The 15504-nt window shown below is 36.6% G+C and overlaps 1 protein-coding gene across 3 annotated transcripts in view; it reads right to left on the reverse strand.

Moving 5' to 3' along the window:
• Positions 1-15504, reverse strand: part of fam168a (family with sequence similarity 168 member A) — an 80724-nt gene that overhangs the window by 44272 nt on the left and 20948 nt on the right. For 2 of the 3 annotated variants that reach the window (XM_048169664.1, XM_048169662.1), the window contains exon 2: positions 321-443. The exons of the other annotated variant lie outside the window; for it this stretch is intronic. In XM_048169664.1, coding sequence (XP_048025621.1) covers positions 321-391 — 71 coding nt within the window. In that variant the 5' untranslated portion in view covers positions 392-443. The remainder of the gene's footprint in view (positions 1-320; positions 444-15504) is intronic. 3 annotated transcript variants of the gene reach the window in all.

A 15504-nucleotide genomic window follows, 5' to 3' on the forward strand; every position in this document is an offset into this window, starting at 1 on the left:
TCTGAAATCCACCACATCATCATTATAAAAGTAAAAAGAGCTGTGAATGAAATTTCATGTTGACTTCAATAAGCTTGAACAGAGGTACAAAAATAGAAATGAGCAGGTGAAAGCTGTATGCTGCTCTGAGACTAAACAAAGCAAGGTCAAACAAACCCTAGAGGAGAGAAACATGACATATAGCCTAGCCAATATGTAGGTCTAAACAGGTGGAAACGTACACACATCAGGGTGAACAGAACATCAACTTTGACCCAACCCCAAACACATACATACATACACACACATACACGGTGGAAGGTGCTGAGCACTAGACTGACCTCTTAACGTTCTGACTGGTGTCTGTTGGGTACAGAAAACTGAATTTGTCAGTGGAATGCCCGCTTGCCATTCTCAGTGAAGGAAAGGCAAATGAAGGAGGTAGGAAGAATGGATATGCAAATCTGGAAATGACAAAAAAGAAGGAAACAAACAAAAACGAGAGCAGGATATGATTAAAAGGCAAACCATCAAGCACAAGCACAGCAGAGCAAAGCAAAACACAGCAAAGCAACATAAAGCAAGCAAAGCAGCGGCCTGAGCGAAAGAGAGAGAGAGAGGGACAGAGAGAGAGAGAGAGAGAGAGAGAAGGTGACAAGCAGCAGAAATCAAAGCTCACACACCTTCACACACTGATGGACAGATCAGTATGGGGGTGAATAACGGTGCGTCAGGGACAAACAGTGCTGGCTTTGTGTTCTTGTGTGCATGTAGATGGGAGTTAAACTGCAGTCAAACCCACTTAATATCACTTTTTTAATGAGACACTTCTTTCATTCCCACCCACTTTAAAAGGGTTAGTGTGCAGGAAAATCAAGGAATGTCATCTCCATTTCACATTATTCTATATTAAGGACAAGCACTTTGGTCATTTTCACTGCTTAAGTAGGAATGTTTGCTTCGAATAAATGTGCTTAAAGGGACAGTTCACCATTTACTCACCCTCCAAACTTGCATGCATGTTTTTCTTTTGCGGAAAAACAAAATTAGATATTTTAAAGGTGCCCTAGATTCAAAAATTTAATTTACCTTGGCATAGTTAAATAACAAGAGTTCAGTACATGGAAAAGACATACAGTGAGTCTCAAACTCCATTGTTTCCTCCTTCTTATATAAATCTCATTTGTTTAAAAGGCCTCCGAAGAACAGGCGAATCTCAACATAATACCGACTGTTACGTAACAGTCGGGGTGTACGCCCCCAATATTTGCATATGCCAGCCCATGTTCCCAACATTATAAAAGGCATTACACAAGGGTAACCAGTAACGTCTGGATCTGCACAGGTGAATCAACAGACTAGGTAAACAAGCACGAACAATAGCGAAAAATGGCAGATGGAGAAATAATAACTGACATGATCCATGATATCATTATATTTTTAGTGATATTTGTAAATTGTCTTTCTAAATGTTTCGTTAGCATGTTGCTAATGTACTGTTAAATGTGGTTAAAGTTACCATCGTTTATTACTGTATTCACGGAGACAAGAGTCATCGCATTTTCATTTTTAAACCTTTGCAGTCTGGATAACGCATAAACAACTTCATTCTTTATAAATCTCTCCAACAATGTAGCATTAGCCGTTAGCCACGGAGCACAGCCTCAAACTCATTCAGAATCAAATGTAAACATCCAAATAAACACTGTACTTACGCGATTAGACATGCTGCATGACGAACACTTTGTAAAGATCCATTTTGAGGGTTATATTAGCTGTTTGAACTTTTTTTATGTTGTTTAAGGCAAGCGCGAGCTCTTGGGGCGTGAAGCACGAGATTTAAAGGGCCACACACCCTGAATAGGCTCATTTATAATGATGCCCCAAAATAGGCAGTTAAAAAAATGAATAAAAAAAAATCTATGGGGTATTTTGAGCTGAAACTTCACAGACACATTCAGGAGACACCTTAGACTTATATTACATCTTTTAAAAAAAAGTTCTAGGGCACCTTTAAAAAACATAGGAGTCCATTGAATTTTTTTATGGACACAAAATAACATTTCTCAAAATATCTTCTTTTATGTTCTACATTTTAATTTTGGGGTCCACTATCCCTTTAAATGTAATAAGTACTGATGAGCATTTAGAGTAATTTTGTACTTAAAGGGTTACTTCACCCAAATATGAAAATTCTGAACCGTAAGACCTTCGTTCATCTTCGAAACACAAATTAAGATAATTTTGATGAAATCCAAGAGGTATATGACTCCTCCATAGACAGCAATATAATCAACATTTTCAAGGTCCAGAAAGACATCGTTTAAACAGTCGACGTGACTGCAGTGGTTCAACCTTAATTTTATGAAGCGATGAGAATAATTTTTGTGCGCAAAAAAACTAAAATAATGACTATATTCAACACTATCTTCTTTTATGTGTCATTCTCATAAGTTGTTTACGTTCAGCGCTTCCAGGTTCTTCGTCAGAACGCCGACTTGTTATTGGCCGGCTCCTGCGTCAACAGCACATGCATGCGTCGTGCTGCTCACATGTGCAGCTTTGGCCAATACTGAGGCGGCATTCGGACATAAATACAGAAGCCTTCACTGTGTTTACTACATCACCTGTGTAAGTAAAATGACAGGGAAAAGAAGAGATTGTTGAATAAAGTTGTTATTTTTGTTTTGTATTTGTGCACAAAAAGTATTCTCGTCGCTTCATAAAATTAAGGTTGAACCGCTGCAGTCACGTCGACTGTTTTAACAATATCTTTAGTACCTTTCTGGACCATTCTGAAGATGAATGAAGGTCTTACGGGTGTGGAACGACATGAGGGTGAGTAATTTATGACAGAATTTTCATTTTTGGGTGAACTAACCCTTTAAGTATAATATATCATCATACTGATGGAAAATTAAAGACATGTGTTAAAATATTACCCAGGATTCATGTGAAATGGAAGCCAGAGGATGCTACAGTTTTTCATCAATTAATTTGCATGACCTTTTCTCATGTAATTACAGGGTAACGATTTTTAAAAATAATTTTACTCCAATGTGAAAAAAAAAACAATGATATTGATCAGAAAAAAAAAAAGATAAAATAGGTTAATAACAATGAGTATTTTAATGATAACTGAACAATGTAGATTTCTTTGGGGGGAAAAAAAAGAGCATAAAAAATTGCTTACAAACCATTATGAAAAGCAAACTGCTGCCATTAATGCACAGAATTTTCACTTTTTTTATCATTTCACATATTGTAGCAGCACTTTGCATTTTCTCACCCAAATACAATTGTATTTGGTGGGTTGCATGAAAACAAAAATAAATAAATAAAATACAATAAAAAAATACACCAAAAAAGAATCTAACTACACTTTTCTTGAATGCACCTGAAGGCACACAGTATCACCTCCCATCCCATTGTCATATGCATGCAAAGTAAATGCATTATTTGCTTCCTAATTAACTGCCAGATTGCCAATTTTAATGCATGAAGTCCTGCCACGTAAACACACACATCCTAGAGTGTTTATCAGTAAGAGATGTGTAAAGAGCTATAAAATATCAATAAACAGCTAAAATAGCACATTTGATGCACGTTCACATACGCTAGATTTTAGATGCTTGTAATTTCTGTAAGTATGAAGTGCATCAATCATGTATGCACATTTTCTTAACGCCATGTTGTGTCTTCATTAAGCAATCCAATAGTGCCCTCTAGTGAAGGTATTATGCATCCATGCTTGCAGTCACCTCAGGTTAATATCACTGCTCTTTAATAGACAATTGAAAGTGATGTAAAGCAGGTTTGGCTGTTCTTTGTACATGTGCATGTTCTTTTTTATGTGCAGAGGCGGCTCTGAGCTGCTTGTGTTCTGCAGACCGTGAGTCATTAATCAGGCCATGACAGGATCACCTTGAGCTGTTCGTGGATGAAGGTGACCCTCACACCAGAACCTCTCTCTTTCTCTCTCTCTCTCTCTCTGCACTAATGTCTTCCTCAGTAGGACGGTATGATTGATGGCATAATGAAGGATATCAAACTGGCACACAGATGTAACGGGGAAATCTACTGAAATTGTATATGTGTATTCAGAACATGTCAGATGTGACGTAATTGGCTGCCTCGGGATTCTTATTCTTATCAAATATCATCACACTGATGGAAAATTAAAGACCAGATAACATATCTTCCATGATTCTTGTGCCATAGAGGCACAAATCAGTAATGCTACAATTTTTCACCAATGAATTTGCATGATCTTTTCACTTGTGATTTACATAAGGATTTTCACAAATAATTTTATGTAGATTTCTGCGGCAGACTTCCATTTGTATCAAGTCAAACTGCTTCAGGAAGCTTCGGAGCATAATGAATTAGCGTGTCGAATCAGCGGTTCGGACCGCCAAAGTCACGTGATTTCAGCAGTTTGGCACGCGATCCGAATCATGATTCAACACGCTGATTCATTATGCTCCGAAGCTTCCTGAAGCAGTGTTTTGGAATCGGCCAACACTATATAAGTTGTTATTTTGTTTTTTTGGTGCACCAAAAATTTTCTCGTCCCTTTATAATATTAATATTGAATCACTGTACTCACATGAACCGATTTAAATATGTTTTTAGTACATTAATGGATCTTGAGAGAGGAAATGTCATTGCTGGCTATGCAGGACTCACGGAGCCATCGGATTTCAACAAAAATATCTCAATTTGCGTTCCGAAGATTAACGAAGGTCTTACGGGTGTAGAACGGCATGAGGGTGAGTAATAAATGACAGAATTTTCATTTTTGGGTGAACTAACCCTTTAACTAAATCTCCAACATTTAAAAAATAACAGTAATTAAATTTAAATAAATGTTAACTGAACAGAAAAACAAATAAAAATGAACACAAAACTAATAAAAACTATAATAAAAACACTAAATTACTAAAATTTAAACTAAAATCACAATGACAATAGACAACATAAAATAAAAACTAATTTAAAATATTAATAAATACTATAATGACACTGAAATTACAAACTTTCAGATTTCCTGATATTTCCAGCTCTTTAACGCCAATAAACATTTGCATGCGTTCATAAAATACAGATATGCTTTTTAACCAAATAAAATGATTATATAAAAATATTCAAGGATGTTTGTTTTTCTATTTTTATGATATTAATATTTCACCCTAACATGAAAAACCATATATCATATTCATAGACCACATATATACACAACAAACAACCTTCAATGGCAGCAATGCTATTTGAAATAATTAACTGCAAAACACAGGAGACACAAAAGAACCTTTTTATGGTTCAATGACCAAACTGCAGAGCAAAATACGAGGCAGAACACAGTGAAGAGCACTCGTTATCCTGAGCAGGTATTATTCACTTCTTTATGTGCTCTTCTACAAGCCAAACACGCACAGTGGCTCATCAAGGGTGGAGAATGGGGTTCCGAACGCGCACTCGGGTAACTAACCAGCATTAGACGCACCAGACTGCCTTTCCTACGTCCCCGAAGAGTCGTTCATGAGGGAAGATATGTGCAGGAAAATGGCAGACTTCTAATACACGGCTGGTTTAATGCATACCAGAGCTCAGAGATGGCAATAAAAAAAAAACTGCATTAACTGATATTAATGAATGCACATGAGAGAGAGAGAGAGAGAGAGAGAGAGAGGGAGAATACACAGGGACTATCACAAGACTATCTCCTTGCCTTAGTAAAGGTTTTCCTTTCCTCTCCTTCCTGAGGTCTGTGACACACCAAGGCGATGTTCGGCCATTAGCTAACGTCAGGCCGTTGGTGAGTGCCTGTCGTGCTAGTTTTTGTGTTCCACACGTCACCTCTAGTCAGCCTCATGATGGCGGGAGTTTCGCCCGATTCAGCATTTTGAATCGGAGTCTGGGCCGTCAGTGAGAGACATCACACTGATTGGCTGTTCAGTTTAGCGAACAAGTCAGTGCATGAGAATAAAAGCGAGAGTGATGAAAGCGAGCTAGGAGGTCAAGACGGCACAGACAGAAGGCTTTTCTAATTTTACCTCATCTTACCAGAGCATTCCAATAGCCATAATAACATGACGAGCTTCCTGGATTGGACAAAGTGATCAGCATGATTCAAAATGGTAAGCTAGCGCTGATTTGTTTACGGCTTGTAGATCTTGTAGTTTTGTTTTTTCTGTTTTGAATGACGAATATAGACTAATGATACCTGCTGATATAGACAGTTATCTCCTTACATGCAGGCATAGAACGCACATGTTAGTTGTCAGACAGCTGTAGTCTTTGTGGGGTGTTCAAGTAAAGCTTTTTGGCCTAGACGCAGCCGGTGTGAGGCAAAACACAGCCGGCTTTAGTTCATTGATGTCAGCTTGGTGTGTCACAACCTTTAGGCTACTTCTAGGGTCAGGAATCGACAACTAGTTATAAATATTGAGAGAGAGAGAGAAAAACAGTTCTACAATGTCTGAATTCGTTTTGTAATGCAAATGGAATACAATACAAAGCCTATATAAACATTCTTCCTCAAAATTACTATTTTTTATTTTTTTCATTTATACACACACGTTAGTTTTGCTATCTTAGTGAGGACATTGTATAGACTTCCAGTGATTTTATATCAGGTCAATGATATTTTCTGTCACCTAACCCAACCCCTAATCCTAAACCTACCCATCACAGAAACGTGCAAAACACTAGATTTAAATACAAACATCTTTTGGCTGCTTTATATGCCTTTTTAACTAGTGAGGACTAGGGCTGCACAACGATTAATCGCGATTAATCGTTTGCAAAATAAAAGTCTGTTACGTAATATATGTGGGTGTTCTGTGTATAATAATTATGTATATATAAATAAATGCACATACATGTATATATTTAAGAAAAAAATTATATTTATATATAAAATATTTATATGTAATATAAAATATATATAAATATTTATATTTATTTATACATGTATATATTTCTTAAATCTATACATGTATGTGCATGTATTTATATATACATAATTATTATACACAGAACACACACATATATTACATAACACAGACTTTTATTTTGCAAACGATTAATCGCGATTAGTCAAATGTCCTCACTAGTGGGTTGTCAAAGTATTTCACAATATAAAGGAGGATATTTGGTCCTCACAAGTATAGCCAAAACAAGTACACACACACACACACACACACACACACACACACACACACACACACACAGACAGAGGTTTGTTTCGCTATCAAAGTGAGGACATTCCATAGGCGTAATGGTTTTTATACTGTACAAACTGTACATTCTACTCCTAAACCTACCCATCACAGAAAACATTCTGCATTTTTACATTTTTAATAAAACATTATGTTTTTAAAGCTATTTTAAATATGAGGACTCATGAAATGTCCTCATATTTCATGTTTACATCGTAATACCAGTGTAATACCCATGTCATTATACAAATTTGTGTCCTCAAATCACAAAAATGCACACACACACACATTCAAGTTCACAAAATTTTCAGCTTGAATCCATAGAAAGTAATCGTATTTTTAAAATACATTTCACCTCTAAATTGGTATATTGCAGAGTCCTAAAAAGCTAAATAGTAGGAAAATAATTCATTGTTTTAAATAATGAAAAATAATGTAAAATACAGTTTTGTACAGTTTATATATATATTTTTTTGTCCTTTTCAGAGCTTGACAGGCATGGTCACTGACATATGTATGTTATGAACTGTTATATAGAAAGATGTGCAAAGAATCTTCAGAATGTTTTCTGTTCCATAGAAAAATAATAATATTTTGCGTGATCTGTTCCTTTAAGAAAGCGGAATTGTTACGTGGACCCAAAATCAGAATCCTTATGATTGCCATCTCTCCTTGCTTGCTTTCTCCTTTCGACTGATTTTCATGATCTCCTCCGTCCTCTCTCTAACCAAATCAATACCTCCTCCATTCCAGCGTCTTTCCTCCTCCTTTCCTTCCCCTCCCCCCCTTTCCTCAATCTCTATGAATAACTCTCTTTTTTTCTCCCTCCTTTTTTTATCAGGGTGAATCTGAACACACTGCAGTGCCCTTGAGCTCTCACTCCTCTCCTTCTCTCTCAGGCAGAACACAGAGTTTGGCAGTTATGTTGCAGTTATGTAACACGCTGCTCTTTATAACACGTTGTTGAAAGGTGCATTGCATAGTGCTCATTATATTTGCCCTGCAGCATCAGGAGACGGGAAACAAAATGAGGGGAAATCCAGATGCAAAATCAAGCTCAGCGCTATTACATTCACCTCATTTGGCTATTGATACAATATTTAGGATGATGTGAATCTGGATATGATTGGATAATTCCGCATAAACAAACTGTGAGCACAGCTTAATTTTATAGAAAGTGAATCATATCTTTAAAATACATTATATCGTATATTGCAGGGCCCAATAAAGCTAAATAATAGCTAAGTAATTCATTAGGAAATAATTTCAGAACAAAAAATTAACAATTATGCAGAATACAGTTTAACGGTCAGTAAGAAATATTTATGGCTGCTAAATCTTTCCAAATGGTGAGTGATTTATTATTTATTTATTATATATATTTTTTTTAATTGAACAAATCCTGTGAAGAATGTCTGGGTCATATCATATTTAAAGGGTTAGTTCATCCAAAAATGAAAATTCTGTCAATTATTACTTACCCTCATGCCGTTCCACACCCGTAAGACCTTTGTTAATCTTTGGAACACAAATTAAGATATTTTAATTGAAATCCGATGGCTCCGTGAGGTCTGCATAGGGCGCAATGACATTTCCTCTCTCAAAATCCATAAAGGTACTAAAAACATATATAAATCGGTTCATGTGAGTACGGTGGTTTAGTAATAATATTATAAAGCAACAAGAATATTTTTGGTGCATCAAAAAAACAAAACAAATAACAACTTATTTAGTGATGACCGATTTCAAAACAATGCTTCAGGAAGCATTGGAGCATAATGAATCAGCGTGTCGAATCAGCGTGTCGAATCAGCGGTTCGGAGTGCCAAAGTCATGTGATTTCAGCATTTTGGAAGTTTATGTCTATGGTTTGACACGCGATCCGAATCATGATTCGACACGCTGATTCATTTGTGCTCTGATGCTTCATGAAGCATTGTTTTGAAATCGGCCATCACTAAATAAGTCGTTATTTTGTTTTTTTGGCGCACCAAAAATATTCTCGTCGCTTTATAATATTAATATTGAATCACTGTACTCACATGAACTGATTTAGGTGTGTTTTTAGTACCTTTATGGATCCTGAGAGAGGAAATGTCATTGCTCCCTTTGCAGGCCTCACGGAGCCATCGGATTTCAACTAAAATATCTTAATTTGTGTTCCGAAGATGAACGAAGGTCTTAAAGGTGTGGAACGGCATGAGGGTGAGTAATAAATGACAGAATTTTCATTTTTGGGTGAAATAACCCTTTAACTACAAATTGTTAATAACAAAAACAACAACAACAACAACAATAATAATAATAATAATAATAATAGAATATTATATTTTTCATAGGTCTATTTTTTCTATTTTAAATGAGGTCTATTTTTAGGATCATGAACATCTTTACTATCAAATTCTATCAAATTTTCTTTTTTTGTAAAGCAAAAAAAGTTAGTAATGCAAATAAATCAGTAAATAAAAATAATTAAATTAGTAAAAAATAAAACGTATGCGTTTTATAACTGCGATAAAATCACAAAATCATTGAGATAATGAAAAGAAATGAGAATTATAAACAAATTCGAAAGAAAAACTTCAATGCACGTCACAGTCATGAAAATAAAGTCACAATTTATAAATTGTAACGCTCTTAAAACTAGGCTTAATTTTCTTTATGCAAAATGTAATTATTATATTATTCCCTTTTTGATTTTGGGGTAAAATGCGACCTGAACATTTGTGAGATTCACTCGGGTGCTTGTGTCTTTCAAAACGCATTAGACAGCAGTTCAGTCAGGTGGAGGTTTTCCCTGCTGACTGGGCAGTCGGGGTAAATCTAAGGACACATGCATACTTCACACACTCAGCATTTTGACCCTGCAGTGACCCTACGATGTCGATGATGTCATAGTGACATTGGGACACACCACTAACCAGCTTCCTGCAGCACAGGACGTGATTTCCTGTGACTGTGTCTCAGTAATGCTGCTTCATTCACAATCCAATCTGTAATTCTTTGTACTGAACGGTACGACTGCAACAACAAAGAAGCAAAAATTTTGCTGATCAAAGCTCAAACAAAAGCAATCTGACCGTATTCTGCTGCTTAGTCATGACTTTCATTCATTCAAAAATCCTCAGAATAGATGCCCTATTTCATTTGTCCATTCAATAGATTGTACTATATTAAGGTCCTACATCACGTCTAATTTCCACAACCTAGTTTTTCATACACTAAAAAAAAGTTCACATAATTTGTCAGTTAATGTTAAATTTGGGGTCGGTAAGATTTAAAAAAAAATTTATTTAGAAAAAGATATTTAGGTGGATCTATTGACAGAAATGCAATATAATACACTAGAGCCCGACCGATATGGATTTTTGGGGGCCGATGCCGATGCCGATATTAACTCGAAAAGAGCCGATTTATAAGCCGATATTTTGATTTTGAAAATAAACTGGATATTAGACCCATTTCCTATAAACTACACTTACACAACATTCAATAGCAAAATATCTGCCTGTTCTATGTATGTGGGCTGTATAAACCATTTTCCAGAAGGGATTATGTTAAAAAAAAGCCTTAGATTACAGTTTCAATGACTAAACAATTGCACATCAAAAGTATATATTTTTTAATGATCAAAAAACAGTCTGGTTTTAAACATTTAACAGTTTTACTTACTTCCAGTTGAAGCTGGTTTTAACAGTCTGTGTGTGTACTGTAAATAAATTATAATACTAAAGTTAAAATAAAAGAGCTATACCAAACAAATTCAATATTCCACAAAACCATGTCAATGAATTGAAAATAAAATTAAAATAAGTTAAATGGGAAACACTGCAGATATATTTAGAATAAGTTAAACGCTAACGTTATAGTTTGACCTCTTATTAACGTTCGCGCTCTTCCACTGATAAACATGGTATTAGCTTTGTGGGTAATCTAATATAGCAATGCATTAGCGGCTGTAAGTGATGTTACAGAATATTTAGAAGTGATAATGATAGGACCGTTAGCTAGAACTACCACACTGTTTTTATATACAGTGTATGAACTAAATCTACAATCATTTCACATGACGAACGACAGACTCACCGTCAAAAGAGTACAACAATACTTTCTTCTGTAGTGGATTTCTGGCACTGTTGTCAACTGGGGAGTTGCAGAGCTCCCTCTGGTGGGCAAACTATGCAACACTCATAACATGAGTGAAGCATGAGACTCTGTTTCTCATGTTTCATCGGCCGTTATAAACGCCGATGCCGATTTAAATGCAATTAGCTCATATCGGCCGATAATATCGGCCGGCCGATATATCGGTCGGGCTCTATAATACACATAACTATGTTTTCAGTGGTGTATAAAGACCTTACATAATGAACCATTATGTTTTTATTACCTTAGAATGAGCCATTTTCTATCTACATAGCCCTACATAGTCTCCTTACATGGAAGTCGCCATTTTGCGCCGCCATGTTTCTACAGTAGCCCTAAACGGACAAACTGCTCTACAGAGCGCTTTTGCTTGACTGGCTACTCTCTGCTGTCTCAGACGACGACATCTTTGTCCTGTGCCGGCCATCGTAGCTTCTCTATGTGCTTTGAAAGGGAGGGGTTGAGCGGTGGACCAAGTCGGTCCCGGACACTTTGATGCTACCATTAGCCACAGAGCACTATCAAACTCATTCAGAATCAAATGTAAACATCCAAATAAATACCATACTACACTTTGTAAAGATCCATTTTGAGGGTTATATTAGCTGTTTGAACTTTGTTTATGCAATGATAGAGTCGAGAGCTCGGGAGGGGGCGGAGAGCGCGAGCAATTAAAGGGGCCGCAGCCTGAATCGGCGCATTTCTAATTATTTCAAAATTGGCAGTTAAAAAAATTAATTAAAAAAAAACCTATGGGGTATTTTGAGCTGCAACTTCACAGACACATTCAGGGGACACCTTAGACTTATATTACATCTTGTAAAAAAATGTTTGATGGCACCTTTAAGATTTATAAATGCTGTAGGCGTTTTGTTTATTATTAGTTTATGTTAACTAATGTAGTAAACTAATGTTAACAAGTGAAACCTTATTGTAAAGTGTTACCAATAATATTAATGATATTTCAGACTGAACACCATTATTTAAGTCAGCAGAAGGATTACAGTAACACATGGTTCTTTGGTCTTTTGGTGATCAAAACTGCTCAAGGCACATATGAACACATCCAATACCTGTAGTGAGCTTCTTTAATTCCATGATAAATCCTTCTCAAAAATACCGAATAACACAATGGCCATCATAAAAACATGAGCCAATTTTTTTCATCTTCACTTGCCAAAATGACAACATTGCTGCATTCCTACTGCATACACACATGAGCCGATCTCTGCATGCAGAACTAGTCAAACTAACACAGATTTTATATCTAACTCGAGTGTCTGAACCTTTGAGTTACTGTCAAGATAAAACGTTTTTTCCCATTTATGTGGATTGGTCCTGAGGCAAACACATCTCTCTTCTCTTCTGCTCAACAGCACAAACACACTGAATTAATGATGGCCGCTGCAAGCAGCACAGAACAGCCCAAGGGCTCGACCAGAGGGATGGAATATTCCTGATTGATTCCTGAACATAACACAATGATTTTGACCGGTTTTACTTTTATCAAGTGGCGTGGTGTGTGTGGAGCACCATACAAGAGTAAAAGACACACAAATACTCAGAAATACAGTCATAAATTTTAAGTATAAGAGCCTGCAATATTAATGTGTAGGCTGTATCTAATGTCTGTATATCCACCTAGCAACAACATCCTAGTGACCACCTAACAACACCCTAGCAACCACGCACAATGGATGTATGTGCAAACAGACCTCAGATTTTCTTCAAAAAAATGAAATGTCAAAATCTATTCAATTCCTATAATTCTCTGTTCAGACACCATGTAAATGATCTGATGGATGGCATGAGCGCAAGTAGACCAACAAAACAAACAAAGTGAAATAAAGAGAAAATCCGTCCCTCATTCCTGCAGTGTGGGATGAGAGAAGGGTGACGGAAAAGAGGTTTTCTGTCTCCGTCACTCTGATCTGACAGGCACTGCGCACAAAGACACATAAACACATACACACACAGGGTGTGAGAGGGACCCATGAAGCACAGGGGCGTCTGAATTATTTAGATAATAAATGCTCAAAGAGCTGCTGTGTTTCTGTGTGTGAGTGTGTGTGCCAGTAGGCATGCTGTGGGGACAAAACAGTCTCTGCTGTGAGGTCCAGCTGTGTGAGCTGTGCAAACAGTTGGAGAAAGACAAGCTAACCTGTACCGCAGTGCACACACACATGCATACCCTGGTGTCATGGGCTACTGTCAAAGACAGACACATTCACACAAAGACATGGGCCATCTCAAACAGAGTTATCATGCAGCTTACAACATATCGGCTGATATATTCGACCTTTTATCAGCCTTTAACTGTGCCCAGTGTACTCATATCTGTTCCAAAATGATTACAAAAACAGAAATTGTTCAAAATCCACTAACAAGTTCATTTCAGAATTAAAATTTCCTGATAATTTACTCACCCCCATGCCATGTCATCCCAGATGTTTATGTCTTTCGTCCTTCAGTCGAAAAGAAATTACGGTTTTTGAGGAAAACATTCCAGAATTTTTCTCCATATAGTGGACTTCAGTGGGGTACAATGGGTTGAAGGTCCAAACTGTAGTTGCAATGCAGCTTCAAAGGGCTCTACACGATCCCAGCCGAAGAATAAGGGTCTTATCTAGCGAAATCATGTCATTTTTAAAGAAAAAAAAAATAAATTATATACTTTTTAACCACAAATGCTTGTTTTGCATTGCAAATTAATTTTTCAACTCTGCGATGCACCACAAATCACATAATCATGTTGGAAAGGTCACGCGTGACATCGGCGGAAGTACCTATCCAGTGTCTACAAAGTGAATGTGCAAAGACTAAATCAAATGGCCTTTGCAAAAAAAAGGTAAAACAACGTAGGATGATTTTGAATTTGGAGGAGAAAATGAGATGGAGGTTTTTGCCCTACCGTGGTACTTCCGCCTACGTCAAGTGTGGCCTTTCCGACATGATTACGAATCACAGAACTAGTGCAAGATGAGCATTTGTGGTTAAAAAGTAAATTTTTATGTATATACCTTATTCCTCGGCTGGGATCGTGTAGAGATCTTTGAAGCTGCATTGAAACTGCAATTTGGACCCATTGAAGTCCACTATATGGAGAAAAATCCTGGAATGTTTTCCTCAAAAACCTTAATTTCTTTTCGACTGAAGAAAGACAGACATAAACATCTTGGATGGCATGGGGGTGAGTAAATTGTCAGGAAATTTTAATTCTGAAGTCAACTAATCCTTTAATAGATTTGGGAACCGACATGCATTAGGGCTGTGCCAATACCATCATATATCTACTATGTCCTCATATACTTTCTGTCCTTAAGATTCTTGTATTTATAATTAATAATTATTTATTTATATAAAGTCAGACTGATACCAGTCATGAGAGATTGAAACCATAGATTCACACTGGGCTTCTCTCTAAAATTTCAAAAATGAACCAATTATATATTGTAATGTATTGAATTCTATATATCATGACATTGTTAGTGATAACCATGCATAATATGGCAGGATATGTCAGATAATCTCAAAACAGCCCTGATTAATCTGGCCAATGTATGAGTCTATCACTAATTGACTGCTTGGTCAAATAACAGAGATCACAAATTATGTTTTCAAATGTTTTCGGGTGAACAAAATAATTCCCTCTAGATACCTAGACTGGGTTTACAGCCGTTAATCAATGAAAACCATTTAATTGTGGTACAAATGTACTGTTTTAAAGGACTCTCGTCGAATGCAGCATTGAATGAATGAATGAACTACCTGACATTCAACGAGGACCTGAATGAATGAAAATCCTCCCAGACAGTCTTGTGTTTAACAAAGCCCGTCTCATTTCCCGAGCTGCCTGCTGAACCACCGTAAATTCACAGCAGTAACCCAGACCATCTCTCCTCCCCATCCCCCTCACGTCATCTCGCTCACCCTTTCTTCCTTTTTTTTTTTGTTGCACTTGCCAAGGTCTATAATATCAACGTGAGAGGAATAACGGTGATTTACAGTAACATTACTGATTCAAACGACAGGATGGTGAGAAATAGACAAAGAGGGACAGGAATCGTTAATAATTCCGATTCCAATTCCAAGTTTCGAACAAAAAACAGGTTCTCAATTCCCAACAGTAATAACGAGAGAAACAGTAGGACAGACA

The sequence above is a fragment of the Megalobrama amblycephala genome, linkage group LG19, assembly GCF_018812025.1.
Source record: "Megalobrama amblycephala isolate DHTTF-2021 linkage group LG19, ASM1881202v1, whole genome shotgun sequence".
In the NCBI taxonomy this organism is placed as follows: domain Eukaryota; kingdom Metazoa; phylum Chordata; class Actinopteri; order Cypriniformes; family Xenocyprididae; genus Megalobrama; species Megalobrama amblycephala.